Raw genomic sequence first — 15,145 nt, forward strand, 5'->3', positions numbered from 1 at the left:
GTCCCTGGTTTCGCGCCCAGGCTCTGTCGTAACCGGCCGCGACCGGGAGGTCCGTGGGGCGACGCACAATTGGCCTAGCGTCGTCCGGGTTAGGGAGGGCTTGGTCGGTAGGGATGTCCTTGTCTCATCGCGCACCAGCGACTCCTGTGGCGGGCCGGGCGCAGTGAGCGCTAACCAAGGTTGCCAGGTGCACGGTGTACCCTCCGACACATTGGTGCGGCTGGCTTCCGGGTTGGATGCGCGCTGTGTTAAGAAGCAGTACGGCTGGTTGGGTTGTGTATCGGAGGACGCATGACTTTCAACCTTCGTCTCTCCCGAGCCCGTACTGGAGTTGTAGCGATGAGACAAGATAGTAGCTACTACAACATTTGGATACCACGAAATTGGGGAGAAAAAAGGGGTAAAATTCAACAACAAAAAAAGAAGAAGAAGAAAAATAATAAATAATACTTTGTGTCTTTGATCTCGAGGCTGATTTTCAGAACAAGAACACATGTTTGTTTCGGGACCAATCAAAGTGATTATTTCATGGAAGAAGAGTACTGATTGTGGTGCTACAGTTTGAATTTCTGCACATTTCTGCAAAGGTGTGGGTGTATATGAAGAGTTTATTTCCAAAACTGTATATTCACCAATTTTTTACATTTGTGTTTTTTCATCAGAAATTATTGTTTATGGGTACCTTCGTGTGTGAAATATTACTCTTTTCAGATTGTTACTTCTTGTATAACGGGTGGGTCTAATCCTGGACAATTAAAACTGCATTCCAGCCGGTGTCTATTCCACAAGTTACCACCAGCAAAAGCTATGACGTTGAAATGCCTATTTACTCTGTTCCAACTCACTGCATAATCCACTGTCTCATCAGCCCAGCCAGGCAATTTATAAACTAGATTTCCACTACAAAAAGCATTACCTGCATTATCTACATTATCTCCCATTTCTTTTAAACTAGCAATTGTTTTTCAATAGTGGAGAATTGTATAAACCATGCGGTCTTTCGCTCTGACATTTACAACATTGTTTCAGTATTGAAATTAAATCTCCAGCTGCCTCATAATAATGAATTAATGTGTGGTCAGCAGTCGGGATGAGACAGACAGGCAGGCAGCTTTTTTCAGCCAGTCGAAATCATAAATCAGAATCATTTTTAAGGATATGTACAAAGAAATGTCAATAAAAAAAACAGTTAAAATTAAACAAAAGGCAGCTAGTTTGCAGTCTTTCCAGCTTCAGTTTGAAGTGATTGTGGTAGCTGTGTTGTTGGCCAGCTCCTTGGAACAACAGTGTCCTGACTAGAGAGCACATATGCCATGCGAAATGGATGTATCCAAATAAATGTCACTAGAAAACCGCTTAAACAAAAGCAAAAGCAGCTATTTGCTGTTATTCTGGCTGCACTGTTTGACGTGACTGTAAATTAGCCGTAGTTGGCTAGCTAGCAAGCAAAGGATAAGAACATTGCCAGCCAGTATTGCAATGGAATATTTAAAACGAACGAATAGATACAAAATGTTTTTTTTTGTCAATCATTATTTGAATATGTTTAACCCATTGTATAAAAGTGATAATGCCCTCGAAGCCTGTGTTTGGAGGATATATTGGCACTATATCCTCCAAACACCGGCTTCTCGGGCATTCTGACTTAAATACATTAAATACATTTTAGATGTGTATGAAATATATATATATATATATATATATATATATATATATATATATATATATATATATATATATAAAAATGCTAAACTTTATATCCTGTACATTTTAACTCAGTGTGTGGCTGTGATATTTACTTTTTGAAGAAAGAAAATTGGCTTTTTTATTTTCCCTCTGATCTGGTTGGCAGCGACTGTGGTTGTGTACAGACAGCCTGTTATCTGAGGGGGAGCAGAGGTGCCCAGCATTAGACGGTTAACTCCCGTCTCTACTGCTTGTCTGTACTGGATCTCCAGGGGTAGGGCTTTGGACTTGGCTTGAGGGGATGGGGTGAGGGAGTGTGTTTCACCCTATGGGGTAAGTTCAGGAATGTAGATATGAGGAGAATATTGATCTCTTGATATGTTCTCAAGCATCCACAGTAGAATGATGTACAGAAAGCTAATCACTCCTTGTATTTTGGTTATTGTTTCTTGTAACATTTCTATTGTAGTAGATTATTTTCTCACTCATTATCACTGGCTCACATTCTCATAGGAGTCCCCTTTCTCTATGCCAATTGGACCTGTTGATGCTGTAGAAGTGTACAGTAACTGTGTTGGTTGCCTGGCCTCCTGTAGGCTTGTGTACATATTATAGAGGTTCCATTTACATTTACATTTACATTTAGGTTCCACACCTGCTCTGTCTCTACTGTAACCTTGGTTGGTGCGGTGGACCGTGGGACTGCTGTGGTTGAAAAGAAACTGCAACGGCAACCCAATGTGTGTCACATAAACCATTCTAGGCTGCTTGTGTTTGTGTGAGGCTGACTGTCACTCTGCCATCAAAGGCAAATGAGCTCCCCCTTTAATCTGTTCCTGTGAATAAATATGGTAGCCATTACATGTCTCACTGTGGTATAATGAGCTCACTATTTAATGATGGACCTGCTTTAGTTTATTTATCTATAATGAAGGAGCTAGCTAATCCTCAACTCCCCCCTCTATCTATGTTCCCTCTTCTCTCTCTCTCTCTCTCTCTCTCTCTCTCTCTCTCTCTCTCTCTCTCTCTCTGCCTTGTCTCTGTGTCACTCTGTTCCCCTCGTGATGATTGATAGGCGAGGGGTATAATCTAAAGGAACATTTCTCACTGCTGTCCCGGCCCTATCAGCCCAGCTGCTCCCATCGCCGATGTGTTAGCGCCTGCTGCCCGAGACAGTGCCATGGTGATTACGACCCTATCAGACGCCTGGCTTCTCTGCAGTGCTAGCCCACATCCTGTCCTTCGTACCACGCGTTTCAGTTTGTTCTTTCCCCCTCCTGTCCTCTATCTCTCCCCTGCCAGACTCACACCAGCTTCCCACTCCAGCTCACTGCTCCATTATGTAGTGTAGGTTTTTAGATCTGATGTATGTGGTGACCCTGTCACATGTACTGTGGTGAGCTTGGAGAGGGTGACTGACTGGCCATCTTGGATTGTGGTGTAGCTATTTCTCATCTCAGTATGTTCTGATATGGATTGTTGGCTTGGTGTGCCCAAATGGAAGTATCTCTGGAATGACTGAATGTCCATACAGAACCTCCTCCACTGTGAGTCGATGAATTAGCACCAGGAAATGGGCATTTCTGACACTTGTTTCATCTTCTCCTCTCACAAAAGCTCAATTTCCTCATACAGTAGGTTTCTCTCACATGGCTGTTAATACTGTTGGAGCAAAGTAGCCATTTTAGGAAGTGGAACAGGAGAGGACTCAATTGTCTCTCCTCCGTTACTGGTACATCCTTTTGCTTACCCATGATTACTGTATATTACAGGAAGCCACTATTATGTTTAAACATTGTTGGCTGTTTTTAGACAGACACAAACCTGCACTATCATTATATAGCACCTTAGGCCTTCTAACTTTAGCTAGTGAATGTGAACATGGCCCTGACTGTAAGCTTCATTCTCTAATATCAACTTTTCAGGTTTCTTTCCAAGTCTACATCCTGACACAGCTATGATTGAAATGTCCTTCATGAAGCCAGAAGGAGTTGTTGAAGTAGAGTTAATGATTGAATTCATTATCGAAGTCACATACCGTACAATTAATTTTGTGGCTTTGCCCGAGTCTTTTTTTCCTCCATCTATGCGGAGAGAATGTCGAGAAACATTTTCTAATTAATTTATGTGTGATTATCAGGAGAGTTTCTTGAAGGTCTCCACTTTCAATTTATGAAAGGGTAGCAGTGGAGTTAGGGGAGGCTGGAAGAGATGGAGGCAAACACACACACACGCACACTCACTCACTTGCACACACATTCTCTCTTTCTCTCTCTCTCTTTAAAGGGGAGTTTTGGTACAGCTCAGGGGTAGCAGTGGAGTCTTGATCAGATCTAACCCTTCTCCCCTGTCTGTGACCCTCCAGTCATACTGCTGCCCTCGGCCCTAACAATGTTGCTCTGTTTCACAGCTCTCTCTGTTGGTACAGTACAGCCTCCTGGAGACAGAGAGGCATGGGTACACTTAGAAATAAAGGGTTTTAAAATACTTATTTGCCTGTCCCCATAGGAGAACCCTTTTTGGTTCCAGGGGGAACCATTTTTGGTTCCAGGTAGAACCCCTTTGGCTTCCAAGTAGAACCCTCTGTGGAAAGGATTCTACCTGGAACCAAAAAGGGTTCTGCAAAGGGTTATCCTATGGGGACAGCTGAATGACCATTTGTTTGGTTCTAGATAGCACCTTTTTTTCTAAGAGTAGTACATTTAACCGAGCCACTATTTATGATGACATGGTATTCTTTACATTACCTTGGGCTCCCTGCTGGCTGTGTTTTTAGAGTGATAAAGTAGCCTATACTTAAAGCATAAGCGCTGCATAAGAGAACGCTACAGTACTAGTCGTGTATCTCTATCACAGGCTCTTATCACAAATAAACGTATTCAACCACTGGGCTTCTGAACTCAAAATGAAGTTTTGCATGTGAATGTCAGCATTCTTCACATTTCTGTCTGTATTCTCAGGGGTACATTTTGTCAACACTGCCTTGCCAACTTTGGGCTTACACATATTTTTCCCCATTTTGTTTTAAATTACTTGATCTTATTTAACATATTTGGATTTTGCATGTTCGGCATCTGCTCTTTCCTAGTGTATGTATTTTGCAGATAAAAGTTCAGCAGTGCAGTTAAGAGAAATTAGTTGGGTAAACAGTTGCAAATGTCAATGATAAAGTTCTGTTGAAGCTCATCTGATTAGCTTGGCGTCGCAGGTGTCTTATCTTTGCTGTGCAACAGAGTGTAAAATGGAAATTATTGCGTCCTGAGCATGAGAAATTTGTATTTTTTCAACTGAACCGATGCTGGGTCCAAGGGACTGTGTTAGACCATAACGTTTCTATATCCTGACTGGAGTAGTGGGTTCGCTTTCTTTCTCTCTATCTCTCTCTCACTCTCTCACAGACACTCATATTGTGACTGTTAGCTCTGATGGTCTCTCCAAGCCTGCACCGTAGGGCTCCTGTGTACCGGTAGCGGCCCATCTCTTTTCCTCATTTGTGAGGTGCAGAGCAGAGAGGGGGAGCCTCCATGCTGAGTGAGTAGGGGAGAAAGCTCAGGGATTTGTCATTCAGCAGAGGTTAAACCCCAGCTATTAGTGCGGGGTCGGAGTGCGGCCCTGATAAAGACTTCCTGTTGTACTGTGTCAAAAAATCAATGGCTTCGCAGCGATGTGCTAATTTGATATCAACAATAGCCTTTTAAAAAATCAATTAGCCCTGATAGAGGAGACGATGATGTTGGGGAATAGGGGAGATCCTGCTACAGAGGGTTGTGTAACTATTTTTTACACATTGAGATCCAATCAGATGACTGAGTCCTTTTGAGCATGCTCGACTCCCATAGGATGGTGCAGATGATCATGCGTGTTGTTTTGCAAACGTGACGACCAGGACAACGCTAGGTTAGGTTGGCCTGTTGTAACGTTGATGTAAGGTTGGTGATGTCATTAATTGGCCAATACCTCAAAGTTCTTGTCCACCTGAACAATTTCATAGACAATGAACTACTGCACAAAGACAGGTGTGTCCAGTAGTCTCATGATATGTTGAGAATGAATAGATAAGTGTAAACTATGTATTTGACCAGGAAGTGCTACTGTATCTCTTTCTCATAACATTGTTTGGGTTATCAAGGCTGAGCTCCAGTGCCCCTACAGGACTGTAGTGTAAACTACAGTTGTAGGTATTATGTTAACATGGTATAACTAACAACCCCTTTGAATGATCCATGGTGGTGTTGGTTTACTCATAGGGACATGTAAGGGGCAGAATCCCACTGTTCACTGCCATCATGTCAATCTGACAGACTTGTAAAACTACTTTTAGGTGTCTGTTAGCACGTATGTCTTTTACATAGCTTGAATGGGATGTTTATGCTGCAAAAGTTGGAATTTACCACAAAAATCCACTTGAACGGCCCTCAAACTGGTCATTCAAGTGGGAAACTTGCTTATCATCCTGATCTCCCACTTCTCCCACATGCTGACCTCAATAACAGCATTTTCGGCAGTTAAATGCAACAACAAAACATTATTTATGAAAAAGCAATCTATTAATATGGGTTTTGAACACTATAATTTGTTTACAATCACGATAGCTGTACCTTTACTTTATGGTTTATGCAGCTTCCTGGCCATTAGCCAATTGGCATTTCTCAATGAGGTCAAAGCACGTGAATGCATACAACTTGTATTTACGACTTCACAACTGGTAAATTCCCACCTCTTGCTTGGTTACGAACACAGCATTACCTGAAGGTTTCTTTGTTCCTCTTGAAGGATTCAGAGAGGAAGTGGATTTGCGTGAATCTGTTAAATTGCCCATGTGCCATGAGGTCACAATCCCTCAGGGTCTTAAAGAAAATAACACATCTAAACATGTGAAACAAATAGATTTTTTATACAAATGTATGGCCTCGCTTTTGCAGTATTCTCCCTCCAGTACTCCCTCTTCCTCCTAAACTCCCTCTATCCCCCTCTGTCTACTCATCGGGTAATTGCATTAGTCATTTCATTAACGATAGGGTGATTGTTTTATTGTCTGCTGTTGTAAAATGGACAGGACGCCCCAGTGGCTGGTGAAGCAGCCATATTGATAAGGCTTTGTGTGGACACTGCCAGAGTGGAGCTCTATTGATAAGGCTGGCTGATAGGTCTGTGTGGACTGTGGTGCAGGATCCCTATTGATTAAGCCTGGTCCTGCCTGTGTTTTGTGGGCACTGTCTGTGGTCCGGGCTGTGGATATTCTTGAGGTCTGCTGTGTGGGGGCATAGAGATGGTTTAGAGGCAAGGAGAGGGGCCAGCATATCAAGCGGAGTGGCCAAGCTGCAGGGCAATGAACAGGGCTGTGGGGCTGTAGAGATGGTGTAGAGCCTCTACAGAGGGGCCAGTATCAGGCTGAGAGGCGAGCGCAGGGCATTGAGCAGTATTGATAAGAACCCCAGGTCATTATGGGGGTTTGTGGTGTGCGGTAGTGGTAATTAGCAGGGATTAGAACGGTAGGAGGTCCTGTGTAGCGTAGCACCGTGCTAACCTGTAGGGATTACCCATGTGCAGTGATTAAAATGGGCCTCATGATCACTCCTCAGTGGGAGGATGAAACTGATCTTGATTTTTAAGCCACCTGTTGGATGGTGTGCCCGCGCGGCTGACCGTGCGTCGGCAACTTAGAGCTGGGACCTCCCATCCAGGTTACCTCCCTGTGTTACAGTTGGCAGAGAGCTTGGAATGGGGCTTGGCTGATCATGGAAGGATGATGGAATATTTGTAGGTTCTAAACACCGACACTCAGTGTGGTCTCTGTATTTTTTCACAAAGGTAAAATCCCAGCAGACAATTTCACAATTAGGTTAATGGTGGTGTTCATGCTGATAAGGCATCATGTGACTGAGGCCAGCCAATATCAGGGCAGCAGACTGGACATTGATGGAGTGTTGAGATTAGTTGGTCAGAGTGTGATCTGGCCAGGGGTGCTGGGAGATAGGCCTGGACACTGGACTTCAGCCTCGCTGATGTGGACAGGAGACTTACACAAACACATCAAACGTATGGGAACCACATGTTTGACTCCGTTCCATGAATTCCATTCCCCACATTACAATGAGTCCATCCTCCTATAGCTCCTTCCACCAGCCTCCACTTAGTAACACACTCATAAGCTTGATTTGTTCCAATCTCCTTCTCACTACTGCTCCTTCATTCCTTCCCCTCCTTCCCGCTCCTCCACTCCTCCCGCTGTCTCTATCTCCCCCTCTCTCTCCTCCACCCCTCCCTCTCTCCCTTCCCCCCTCTCCTTTCCTCCCCCTCTCTTTCTCCCACTCTTGGCTGTGGGAAAGCCATTTTTATCAGCATCTGTCTGTTGTTCTCTGGTGGGGATAGATACAGAGAAGATAGATGAGTGTTTTGACATAGAGAGTGTTAGACAAACACTCTTATCAGCCTGGCACTTTAGCCCGACCCCCGAAAGAGAAGCTGAACCATGGAGGAGGAGGGAGGGAGGGGGGATGGGACACAGAGCAACAGAATCAACATGGAGGGAGAGGGACAGCTGAACGTGGTGGTAAACAGCAGGTTCCAATGGTACTGCACTGTAGAGCACCATGGCTATGGGGGCTGTGTCATAGGACAGCTTACTGTAGGTACTGGACTAAGTGAATTTCAAGATTCCTTTCCTAATCATTCCTTTTTGAGAGATGTGTTTTCGTTTAAGCTTTTGAGATCCTACCTTTGTGATCCTACTTTTGAGATTCTGCTCTGTGGGATTGTAAGGGATATGAGTGTGATAGTGAAGGGCTCTCTCCTCAGTGGCCTGAGGCTCCCTCTGCCCAAGTCTCACACTAATGCCTTGACTCCCATGTCTTTTTCTCAGTTATCTCCTAAGGGGAAGTACAAAAGTTAGCTTGGTTTTGGCCAACTTCTGCTCAGTCCACTCTGTGCTCAAGGCAACACCACACCCCCTAGTGTTGGAATCATCAGAGGTCTGGCCATGACATGACATAGATTAGGGATGGGCAACTTTGATGGGACACAAAAAAATCTGTACTCATTATGGGGGGGCCGCAGTACCTCGCAGGTCTGTGTACCCACATCCATCCCCACACATGCAGTCAACTGATTTGTGCAATCAATCAATTTTTTTGCAGTTAAACTACTTTACCCACTGAAAGGTTTTTCACGCTCAACAGTTTCCCGTGTGTATAAAGAATAGTCCACCATCCAAAGGACATGCAGCCAACTTGACACAACTTTGGGAATTGAGGCTGTTCTGAGGGTAAGGGGGGGGGGGTGAACAATCTCCTGAAAAGATCTCCTGAAATTTCTGCCTTTTTTGGTGGGATTGAGCTTAGTTAATAGACAAATAAGAAAGAGTTCCAAACCTCTCAGCCAATAACAGCTAGTTTTCAGTTTTCTCCTCCCCACTCAGACCACTCATAAACGTCTGCATTGGACCTTTAACTACAAGCATTATACCAGTAGTCAGGGCCGGCAGTAACCTTTTGGGGGCCCTAAGCGAGATTTGTTTTGGACTCCCCCCACCTCGCGGGCAAAACATTATACTGGCCCCGGTCTTGACGGCAGATATATATTTTTAAAATGTAAAGTTAATTTCCTGCAATTGTACACATTTTGCTATAAGGCGTAGAGACATTTCCTGGGCGTTCGTAAACTCAAGAGCGTTGTCACGTTGTCCGTTCGTAAATTGAGAGCGTTTCACTCTCGGAGCGTTCAGAGCGCACACTGAACGCGCTCTGGCCGAGGAGTAGGATTGATTCGAGCGTTCTGTTCTAACAACAGCAGTCAAGCATCCAAGCTAGTTGGCTAACATTGGCGAGCTTGCTAGCTACTTCCAGACACAAATGAGAGAACAGTTAACTCTGACCATTTTACTCGCCCTAGCAGAGCTGGTTAGGCTGTTTTTATGTTATCCAAAACATTGGTGACTGCAACTGTGCTGCTGACAACAATTTAATTACGCTTTTTTGCCAACATTTACTGACACTGGCCATATTCAATGGGTGTTGAGCGTTTGTAAATTTGTCTGCGCTCTGCTACGTCTATCGACAGTTGCAGTGACATCATGAACATTCTATTGAAATGGCTACTTGCATAGGGGTGTCTTTTGTTTAGACATGTAGCTAGCTAGCTAAACAATGAACCTAAATCCAAACTCATAACATTACTAGCCTGCGTAAATCTGCAGGTAGCTAACCAACCAGGTTCAATGTTAGCTAGCTAACAATAGGCTATAACTAGCAATGCAAATGGCTCTGAGATATGAATAATATTACTACACAGATCATACATGTAACGTTAGCTAGCAAGCCAGCCAGCTAGCTAACAGTACACTTTAACTTGACAAAATTAGAAACTTGTAATATCTGAAAATGTAGCTAGCTAGACTCTCTTACCCATATACATGGATGGACGCTTCACCCTCTCTGTCACGGAGGCCATGGTTGACCTTAGTTTGAAGATGTAATCCGGAGACAGGTGTTTTATACAACACAGCCTTCTGTGTGTTCTCTTTTTGACTATGTCTGCATATTTGCAATCAAATGCCAAAGTTTTCTCCATCTCCTTAGCTGTCATACACTAATTCCACCGTGCATTCCACTGATTTCAAAACTCGGTCCCCCAGAAAGTGGAGAGTAACACTTATGCAGTTCTACTACGTGATATCTTTCAAAAAAGCCTCATTAGAAAGGGTTACCTACACATACTGACCAGCTCATATTATAGACAGATTGCGTGCTACATGGCAGACCAATCCGAACTCATCTCTCGGCATGTCCAGCCCACTCATTATCTCAGCCAATCATGGCTTGTGGGAAGGTTGCTGTCTTTTACGTGGCTAAACCAACTAGGCTCATAATTTAATATTTGTATTTATATTTACAGATAACATACACGTTTGTTATTAAGGCACATGAAAGTTCACATGTTCTAGAAGGCATTTCTGCCAAAAAACGCATTTTGATAAAAAAAAAAAAAGTTTACATTCAAATGGCTCTCCTGTGAAGTAGTGACGCGTGACATACGCCTAGATTTCTGAAACAAGTCACATATGATATCTGAAAGTGACTAACAAAATGAATGGGGGCTCTTTGGAGGTCAGGGTCTCTGGGCACTTGCCCTGCATACTTGGTCAGTATTTGGCCGTGATTACTTAAGTTTAGATAGCTGGCTAGACTAACTTACCAATTAAAAAATGGTTAGTTGCACATGGCTAATTGAACGACTGTCAGTAACTGATATAACAATAGAAAACTGCTGATGCACCTTGTCTATTTTACTATTATAACTCTCAACAGTAAATTGAGACACAACTGAGTTGGTTTTGTATTGGTTTGTATCTTGTTTGCTTGTGGGACCTGGGAGACTTAGTCGCTCTCTCTTCTCTTTCTTCTCGCATTCTCTCTGTAGATGACCTGGAGCTAAGTGACGGTACTGCTGGCCCCAAGGTTCTGGCCTGCAGAGACCTCACCACTGACACACTATGGGGACCATACACTGGGATTGTCCAATCAGAAGAGGCTGGAGATGACCAGGTGCCAGAGGTGAGGGTTCAAAGTGCATGGAGGTAGATTCTAGCCATCCCGGATCCGGGATCGTGAATACAGCCTCAAGCTCATTACCATAACGCAACGTTATCTATTCATGAAAATCGCAAATGAAATGAAATAAATATGCTAGTTCTCAAGCTTAGCCTTTTGTTAACAACACTGTCATCTCAGATTTTCAAAATATGCTTTTCAACCATAGCAAAACAAACATTTGTGTAAGATTATTGATAGCTAGCGTAGCATTTAGCGTAGCATTCAGCATGCAACGTTTTCACAAAAACAAGTAAAGCATTCAAAAAAAATCATTTACCTTTGAAGAACTTCAGATGTTTTCAATGAGGAGACTCTCAGTTAGATAGCAAATGTTCAGTTTTTACAAAAATATTATTTGTGTTGGACAAATCGCTCCGTTTTGTTTGGCTACGAAAAAAACCTGTATCCAGGAGTGTAATTCTCTAGGCAAGCTCATTAGCATAACGCAACGTTAACTATTCATGAAAATCGCAAATGAAATGAAATAAATATATTAGCTCTCAAGCTTAGCCTTTTGTTAACAACACTGTCATCTCAGATTTTCAAAATATGCTTTTGAACCATAGCTAAACAAGCATTTGTGTAACAGTATTGATAGCCTAGCATAGGATTAAGCCTGGCATTCAGCATGCAACATTTTCACAAAAACAAGAAAAGCATTCAAATAAAATAATTTACCTTTGAAGAACTTCAGAAGTTTTCAATGAGGAGGCTCTCAGTTAGATAGCAAATGTTCAGTTTTTATTATTATTTGTGTAGACAAATCGCTCCGTTTTCTTCATCACGTTTGGGTAAGAAGAAAAATGAGAATTAAGTCATTAAAACGCGAACTTTTTTCCAAATTAACTCCATAATATCGACAGAAACATTGCAAACGTTGTTTAGAATCAATCCTCAAGGTGTTTTTCACATATCTATTCGATGATAAGTCATTCGTGGCAGTTTAGTTTCTTCTCTGAAGAAATGGAACGTGCATGGACCTGGAGATTACGCAATAATTTGACGCAGGACACCGGGCGGACACCTGGTAAATGTAGTCTCTTATGGTCAATCTTCCAATGATATGCCTACAAATATGTCACAATGCTGCAGACACCTTGGGGAAACGACAGAAAGGGCAGGCTCATTCCTGGCGCATTCACAGCCATATAAGGAGACATTGGAACACAGGGCATTCAAAATTTGGACCATTTCCTGTATGAAACTTCATCTTGGTTTCGCCTGTAGCATTAGTTCTGGGGCACTCACAGATAATATCTTTGCAGTTTTGGAAACGTCAGAGTTTTTTCTTTCCAAAGCTGTCAATTAAATGGATAGTCGAGCATCTTTTCGTGACAAAATATCTTGTTTAAAACGGGAACATTTTTTATCCAAAAATTAAAAGAGCACCCCCTATCTCGAAGAAGTTAACTTATTATGAGTTTTCATGAAGCAGCTGTTCTTCTGCCACTGTCACGATCGTTATATAAATAATCGGACCAAGGCGCGTGTGTAGAGTTACACATATTTATTACAGTGAAACTTAAAAAACAACAAAGAATTAACGAACGTCCAGTACGTAGCGCAGATAGGCACTAAACAAAACAATATCCCACCACGCAGGTGGGAAAAGGGACACACTAAGTATGATCCCCAATTAGAGGCAACGATATTCAGCTGCCTCCAATTGGGAACCATACTCACACACCAACATAGAATTAAAATAACTAGAAAAAAATCTAGTCACGCTCTGACCTATTACACCATAGAGAACCCTGAGGGCTCTCTATGGTCAGGGCGTGACAGCCACGAGTCATTGCAGTAGCCTGAGTCAGCTGCTGTGTTCAGCTGATCCAACAATTACGATCGTGGGGATCGTGGAGAAACATGTTGATCAACGGTGTGATTTCTAAAAACAGCCAGTTGCTCTTAATTGTGGGGCTGCATGTCTACAGTTTCAGTGTAATTTAAACAGGCTAAGCAAGCTTTTTATGTCAGTGAAGGAAGGGCTAGCTATAAGGGCTTTAAGCAAGACCCAGATGCAGATGGTTAGAATCCAAGATGTTTATTAAAAATACAAAAATGGTTGTGGACAGGCAAAAGGTCAAAACCAGTTCCAGAGGTACAGAATGGCAGGCAGGCTCAAGGTCAGTGCAGACAGGAATGGAGTCCAGAAAAACAGGCAAAGGTCAAAACTGGGAGGACTAGTAAAAGAGAATAGAAAAGTAGGCGCTGGTTGACTTGAACATACAAGACGAACTGGCACAGAGAGACAGGAAACACCGGGATAAATACACCAGGGAAAATAAGCAACACCTGGAGGGGGTGAAGACAATCACAAGGACAGGTGAAACAGATCAGGGCGTGACAGTACCCCCCCTCTCTAGGGACGCCACCTGGCGTCCTACCTGAGTGCATACCTGGCTGACCGGGGTGTCGGCGGTGAAAATCAGCAATGAGGGTCGGGTCCAGGATGACTTTACCCGGAACCCAGCACCTCTCCTCCGGGCCATAACCCTCCCAGTCAAACAGGTACGGGAAACCCCACCCCGTGGTCGAACCCTCAGGAGGCGTCTCACCTTTACGCTGCCTGGCCATCATTGACACAGGGGAGGGAGGGGCCTAGAAGCAGAAGACAGAGGGCAGTGAGACAAGGGTTTAATCCTGGAAACATGAAAAGTAGGGGGAACACGGAGGGTACGGGGCAACAGCAGACGGACAGCAGTGGGACTAATGCCTCTAGAAATGGGGAAAGGACCAATGAAACGGGGGAAAGTTTACGGGAGTCTACCCGGAGGGGTAGGTCCCGAATGGACAGCCATACGCTCTGCCCGACAGCGAGGAGCCGGAGTCCGGTGGCGGTCCTCCAGGTATTGTCGATAAGCGGTGGTCTTGAGAAGAGCCGCCCTAGCTCTTTTCCAGGTACGCCGACAGCAGTGGATGAACATCTTGGCTGAAGGTACGTTGACCTCAACTTCTTGCTCTGGGAAGAGCGGGGGCTGATACCCCATGGAGCATTCAAAGGGGGATAGTCCAGTAGCCAAGAAGGGAGAGTGTTCCTGGCATATTCCACCCAGACCAGTGGGCTGTCTACAGGTGGTGTGGTTACTGGCAACCAGACACTGGAGTGTCTTGATTGGCTCGCTGCGACTGGCCGTTACAGTGGGGATGAAACCCAGAGGACAGACTGGCTGATATTTTGCACCCAATAAGAGTGCCTTCCAGAATTGGGATGAGAACCGAGGACCCCGGTCCGAGACAACGTCAACCGGGAGTCCATGGATATGGAAGACATGCTGCACCATAAGCTGGGCCGTCTCCTTGGCTGAAGGTAACTTAGGAAGAGGGATGAAATGGGAGGCCTTGGAGATTCTGTCCACCACCGTCAGAATGGTGGTGTTGCCGTCTGACGGAGGAAGCCCAGTGACGAATTCCAGAGGAATATGGGACCAGGGGTGATGAGGGACAGGAAGTGGCTGTAGGAGGCCAGACGGAGCTTACCACGGTGTCTTGCTTTGCGCGCATACCATGCATGCGGCGACGAAGGTCGATACTTCAGGGACCATGGTAGGCCAGCAGAAGCGTTGACGGAGGAAAGCCAGGGTCCGACGAGTACCAGGATGACAGGTAAGCCTGGAGGAGTGAGCCCATTCTAGGACCTGAGACCAGACCTCATCAGGCACAAGCAGACGGTTAGCCAGGCTCCCCGCAGGGTCCGATTGGGAACGCTGAACCTTGCGGACCAGAGCCTCAATTCCCCAAACAACAGAAGCCGCCAAGCAAGAGGCAGGGAGGATGGTCTCAGATTCAGAGGGAGTGGCAGTGGAACTGTATAGATGGGAGAGAGCATCCTGCTTCAGGTTTTTGGACACTGGGCGGTAGGAGATGGT

General features: G+C 44.4%; 1 protein-coding gene across 3 annotated transcripts in view; it reads left to right on the forward strand.

Moving 5' to 3' along the window:
* Nucleotides 1–15,145, forward strand: part of zfpm1 (zinc finger protein, FOG family member 1) — a 107,795-nt gene that overhangs the window by 60,577 nt on the left and 32,073 nt on the right. For all 3 annotated transcript variants that reach the window (XM_029634139.2, XM_065009721.1, XM_065009722.1), the window contains exon 4: nt 11,104–11,237. In XM_029634139.2, the coding sequence (XP_029489999.1) occupies nt 11,104–11,237 (134 nt within the window). The remainder of the gene's footprint in view (nt 1–11,103; nt 11,238–15,145) is intronic.

Source organism: Oncorhynchus nerka, linkage group LG25 (assembly GCF_034236695.1).
Source record: "Oncorhynchus nerka isolate Pitt River linkage group LG25, Oner_Uvic_2.0, whole genome shotgun sequence".
Classification (NCBI taxonomy): domain Eukaryota; kingdom Metazoa; phylum Chordata; class Actinopteri; order Salmoniformes; family Salmonidae; genus Oncorhynchus; species Oncorhynchus nerka.